The sequence below is a fragment of the Nematolebias whitei genome, chromosome 11, assembly GCF_014905685.2.
Source record: "Nematolebias whitei isolate Nwh7 chromosome 11, NemWhi1, whole genome shotgun sequence".
Classification (NCBI taxonomy): Eukaryota; Metazoa; Chordata; class Actinopteri; order Cyprinodontiformes; family Rivulidae; genus Nematolebias; species Nematolebias whitei.
This window is the reverse complement of record NC_056508.1, coordinates 48,943,035-48,949,248: the sequence shown is the minus strand read 5'-3', so window position 1 is coordinate 48,949,248 and position 6,214 is coordinate 48,943,035. Positions and strand designations below refer to the sequence as shown.

Genomic DNA, 6,214 nt, shown 5'->3' with positions numbered 1-6,214 from the left:
ATACACACAGAAACACACACATACACACAGAAACACACACATACACAGTTTTTGCGGTTGGTTTTGTCTGATTGATCTGGTTGTGTTTCTGCAGGACGACGGAGGAGAAGAATGACTGGATTCAGGTGAACATACATTTTTTTGTTGTTTTTAGGACAATCTTGTAAAAAAAGGTACAGGGGAGGAACGTAGACTGACCGGTAAACAGAGAGCTTTACCTTACAGCTCAGCTCCCCCTTCACCACAACGGACTGGTACAGAGTCCTCAATACTGCAGACACTGCACCAGTCTGTCTATCAATCTCACTCTCCATTCTTCCATCACTCAACCAAAACCATGAGATATTTGAACTCCTCCACTTGAGGCAGAACCTCACCCTCGACCTGAAAAGAACAATCCACCCTTTTCTGTCTGAGGACCATGACCTTAGATTTGGAGGTGCTTGTTCTCATCCCAGCCGCTTCACACTTGGCTGTGATCTGCTCCAGTGAGAGCTGAAGATCACAGCACGATGACGCCAACAGGACCACATCACCTGCAAAGATCAGAGATGGAATCCTTAGGCCACTGGACCAGACTCCCTCCATCCCCTGGCTGCACCGAGAAATTCTGTCCATAAAAGTTATGAACAGAATCAGTGACAGCAGGCAGCCCTGGAGGAGTCCAACTCCCACCCTGAAGGAGTCCGATTTCCTTAGATAGATAATTTTTATTAATTGGCTTTTTTTTTTTGTATGTGAATGTTTTTGTAAACTGAGACAAGTTCTGTTGTGACTTTGAGCTACAGAAATAAACTGAATTGGGAATGAATTCAACTGAATTGAATTGACTTACTGCCAGCAATGCGAACCAAACTCTTGCACCGCTTGTATAGGGACCGAACAGCTCGTAACAACAGGCCCCCAATTCCATACTTGTGGAGCCCCCCCACCCCACAGCGTACCCTGAGGAACATGGTCGAATGCCTTCTCCAAGTCCACAAAACACATGTAGGGTAATGATGGGCAAACTTCCATGACCCCTTGAGGACCCTAGTGAGAGTAAAGAGCTGGTCCTGTGTTCCAAGGCCAGGACAGAATCTGCATTGTTCCTCCTGGGTCTGAGGTTCGACCAACGATTGGACTCTTTTCTCCATTACCCCTGAATAGACCTTACCAGGGAGGCTAAGGAGAGTGAAGTCCCTGTAATTGGAGCATACCCTCTGGTCCCCCTTTTTTAAGATGGGAACCCCCACCCCAGTCTGCCAATCCAGTGGCACTGCCCCAGATGCCCATGCGATGTTGCAAACACATGTCTACCAAGACAGACCTACAACATCCAGAGCCTTAAGGAAATCAGAACAGATCTCATCCACTCCCTGAGCCCTGCCGCTATGGAGCTTTTTACTTAACTCAGCGATCTCAGCCATGGTTATGGACAGAACAGCCCTGTAGTCCCCTGACTCAGCTTCCTCCATGGAAAATGTGTTGGTGGGATTGAGAAGATCCAAAAAGTGTTCCTTCTGCCTCCTGACTGCATCACTGGTTGAGGTCCCCACCTCCACAATACACAGTGTTGGTAGAGCGCTGCTTTCTCAGCCTCAGCTGCCTGATTTTTCATTTCACCTTTTTTAACCCGGCATAAACACTAAGAACAGCTTCTTCTTTACAGAGCTGGCCTGGCAGCACCAACAGGCACTTGTAGGGTCAAGGGAAGGGAAACAATACAGTTAGACAAAACAATTAAATGTAGACGTCTATAACAAACAAGGAAACACAAATTACATTAACAACAGTTCTTTGTAAAAGTCAAACGACAGCATTACTAAGCATGAAAACATTTGCAAGTATCTTTAAAAACGAATTTTAAACGATTTTTAAAACTAGAAAATGAGGCAAGTGTAGAAGAAGAAGACGTCAAGAAATAAGGATAGATTGGACCAATTCCTTGAGCAAAACACGACCTTGTTCATGCTGTAATCCCCTCATGAATCAGAATCAGAGTGTCTTTATTGTCATTGCACAGAAGCACAACTAATTTTCATTTCATTACAGCTTGTCCAAAGAAGCAAAAGACAAACATCGATAGACGGGGTGCCTGAAGCTGCAGCCTATATAAATAAATTGACTTGACTTGACTTTACTCATGGGAGGTGCTGCCCTTTTCATTAGATAAGGAAAAGGGAAAACACGAGGAAAGAGGAGGTGGAAAAAATCATATCTCACACTGTGTACTTGCTGGTACACAGTGTGAAGTAAAAAAAAAACTTAGCACAAGAAAAAGCAACATACAGATGACATAATAAGACATATGCATGTGGAGTGGGTGAGGGTGGGGCTCCCAGCACAGGCCGCCCAAGTGAGCAACGCAGCCACCTGGCGCCTTCGCATCTAACCTACGTTACCGCACTGGGGGTGGAGTGTAAAATGAGGGAGGACAGTGAAGGTGGTGATTTTGAGGGAAAGTAAGTCCATGAACACTGTCCAGATAGTGCCCCCCAGCTTTAGTCCTGATAAATGATAGTATGTTTATCAGCTGGCTCGGTAGAGCTCTGACACAGGTCCACAGATGTCCTTGGGGAAAGGAACGGGGAGAGGGAGCAGAGCATCTTGTTCACATAACATCCAGAAGAATTTGAGATAGTCAACTTTCAAAGGCCGACATGGGGGGAGCCAGATTCAGATAGCAACAGTTGTTTAGGGTCAGGCCGACTCCGTTAATTTCCGTCTGCCTTTACAGTCTCGCTAGTACTTTTCAATGGTGACGCTAAACAGGCAAATTTGTGGTCACTTTCGCTGAGCCAAGCTTGCAACTTCTCCAAGATCGATTTCTTCCCTCCAGCAAGATTCAGGAGCCGCAAGTAGGATTATTAAAAACATTTACTCATCTTCAATTTGCATGAGACATGCTGTAATCCAATTCAAGGTAGTGCACAGGCTGCACTGTTTTATTTTGTATAGGCTTCGCCCTTTAAGGCTGTCGCTAGTGGGTTTATCCCTGCGCGCAGCGCGCCAACACTGAAAACTTTAGTGCATACCCACCTGCTGTGTGGGCTCACCCTGGTCAGTATAAATTTTCCTGAGACCGGGATTCGGCTCCCCATTTTCTTCAGCCAGCAAGCAAAATAGAAAACTAAAGAGCAGAAGATGAGAACCAGTGGAGTGATTCGCCTGTGCTCAGCATGCATGACAGGGTACATCCTCTCTTTCGACCTGCATGCCATCTTCGAAGGATGTCTTGGAGCAGAACACGCTGGTCAAGCCATGACACCGCAGGCTTACTTCCTGCAAGGTTCTCTTGCTCCAAGGGAAACAATGCCAGCTCACCATCTTCTCTTCTGGCAAAGAAGCGTTTCAGATGTCAAAGAGCTACCTGCTGGACAAGGTCCTTGACCTCTTCAACACGAAGCAGGATTCAGACACTTCCGCCTCCGACGGAGAGACAGTTAGCAGTTCTGCTCTCTCCTCCCTGGCTAGAGGACGGGACATGGAACTGGCACTGATAGGTGGTTCCCAGGGCATCCCAATGTCAACCACCACCCCCATCCCGGTTATTGGCGCACTCGTCTATGCTCTGCCAGACATTATTCAGAAGGCAGCGAGTGCAAACGACCTGACTGTGCCGGGAAAATCAGTGTCTTTGCCCCCAAACGTCTTGGCAGGAAGATTCGCCGTTCAGCACTCCGGTCACCAGGATCCAGTCTGGCCTCTGTTTCCGACAGTGTCAACCTACCTCTCAGGATTGGCCATTGACCCGCTGAAGCTGAGAGCACCAGTCTTCACCTAAATGCCCATCACGAAGGTAGAGGGACTCACATATACTGTAAAGGCTTTCCACCTGTTCGTCCCCTGGAACCCAGCCTGTTAACTGTTTTCTGGGTTAGAGTGTCTCGGTGCGTCGGACAATGTCCCATCCCTTCATCCTCTGACGACCAACTGACCACTAGACTTACTGACAGGATTCATCAGTGTTTGTCTCAACCGGCCACAGCGGCCGCAGCTGCCACAGCGACCAACATTGTGGCGATGCTAGCGTCTAGTATATCCAAAAAAACTAAAGAGCCGAACCTCTCCTCAGAAGAGCTGGATGAGCTCTGCACTGTTGCGGACCTCAACATGATTTTATGCGCGGCCCAAGCAGTCTGCATTGCCCGCATCATGATCTGGGTGACGATGATTCAATGTCAAATGTGGCTAAGACTCTCTTCATCTGCCCCAGGAGACATTAAGAAAGAGCTGCTGGAGGGTCTTGTTAGTCCGGATGGACTATTCAACCCCCACTTCCAGTCAGTTCTGGACCTGCTGCAGTCATCATTAGATGCCCTGGAACAAGTCTTAGACCTTGACCTCTCTAAGTGACTTTAAACATCTGTTAAGTTCCTGGCAAAAACCAATGTAGACATGTTCGTGTTTTCAGTTTTCTACACGGCCTTATGATCTAGCTGTTTTTTTTCTTTTCGCTACTTTTCCTTTTGACTGTCCTTTTGGTTGTTTTTGTTTTGATTTGTTAAAAAAAAGAGAAGAAATTTAAATTTGCATGCCTCTTTTATGACTGTTGTTGTTGTTGTTGTTGTCCACTGTTGTCATCACTCTTTGTTAAAATCGAAGGCATCAAAAGAAATGACTTCTTGGGTGGGATGTGTGTGACAATATTGTGAAATGTTTTAAAATAAAACACAAACTTCACTCTAAGAGCAAAATCCTCCAAATGACCCTGTCACTCTATCTTCACACACACCCTCCACACAAAGTGAAATGTAATTTTTAAACAGACGTTTAAAAAACTCCAAAACTTCACCACCTCCAAACAGTCAGAATATGAACCCGCGGCAGGAGCTGGCGCTTTGCGTGCAGGCTTTTCTCCTCATTCTCCTCCTCCTTCAGCTGCCCTCTCCCACCTGATGGTGGAGTATGACATGGAGGTGAGTGCTGAGAACAGGCCCCCTCTGAAGCAGTGCTCGATTTCTCCGCCTGTTCAGAATACACAATCCCCCCACCTAAGTGAGGCTGCAGGGTGGTGTGAAAAATGCCACATTAGAGCTGATAAACAACCTTTCACTTTAAGCCCCCCATGGGTCCACGCAGAGATCTCATCTCTGCGAACGACAATGGCAGGGGTCATATGTTACACACGGCACAAAACATACACGCATATTAGCTCTCAGCGTGCAGCACGGCATGGACATGTACATGAACGAATGGATGGATTGTTTAATCAACAAGGGCTACACGCTGCAGTTTGAAGCAGCACCCCCAAGGTTCAACATAGTGCTAGAAACCCTGTTGCCATCCCCAGAACAGAGTCTGACTTGGGTGGGGTTCACATAACAGGTGGGCGTGGACTAAAGTTTTCAGTGTTGGCGCGCTTGGAGAAACCCACTAGTGACAGCCTTAAAGGGCTATGCCTATACTCATAGAATCTGGGGTTACAATACATAGCCAACGGTCCAAAGACAACAATGTCTATGCTCAATAATCCAGATATAAAATCCAACTTTTTTCAGTCAGGCCATCTGGACAGTTTCTTTTTGTGCTGAAACGTTTTGCCTTCGATCCAGAAGGCTTCATCAGTCAAGGAAACACACAAAACTGATTCTTCCTCTAACAGCTTACTCCAAAGTGGAACAAACCATTTATGTTGGTGCTAAGATGGTTTTTTTGGTACGCCCCTCCTCCATTGCCAGCCCTCTTCCATGTTGACAGTGTTGTTTATACCTGGATTAATGAGCATGGACTTTGTTATTTTCAACCAGTTTGTCAAGACTTCTGGATCGAAGGCAAAACGTTTCAGCACAAAAAGAAACTGTCCAGATGACCTGACTGAAAAATGTTGGGTCCAAAGACAAGTTGTCTGTGGGGATTCTAGTTTTGTTTGTACAGGTTTACTTTCAGTTTTCTGAGGGGCATGAGGGAACTGATTACTCCCAGCTGCTACCACTCTCTTGATGAGAAGACTCCAGTACTTAAGGCCCTGGGAAGCTTCTGGACCCTGCTGGAACATTGTCCCACTTACGGTACCGTGTCCAGCTCAGACTAGATTCAGAGTTCCCTACTGTGACTAAAAACCTGTTTTCTTCTTACCTCCTGTAGCTCCTTGTGAAGTCCAGTCTCCTCGTCATCCTGGTTCTGTCTCGTGCCTCCCCGCACCAGAAATCTTCCCTCGTGAGTTTTCTCCCTCATTCAAGCCTCTGCTCAGGACTACCAATTATCCTTCCAGCATCCAGCTCTAAGGTTC

General features: G+C 46.6%; 1 protein-coding gene across 1 annotated transcript in view; it reads left to right on the top strand.

Moving 5' to 3' along the window:
• fgd1 (FYVE, RhoGEF and PH domain containing 1) overlaps window positions 1–6,214 on the top strand; it is a 31,739-nt gene that overhangs the window by 23,140 nt on the left and 2,385 nt on the right. The window contains exon 10 of the mRNA XM_037684606.1: window positions 95–125. Within this exon, the coding sequence (XP_037540534.1) occupies window positions 95–125 (31 nt within the window). The remainder of the gene's footprint in view (window positions 1–94; window positions 126–6,214) is intronic.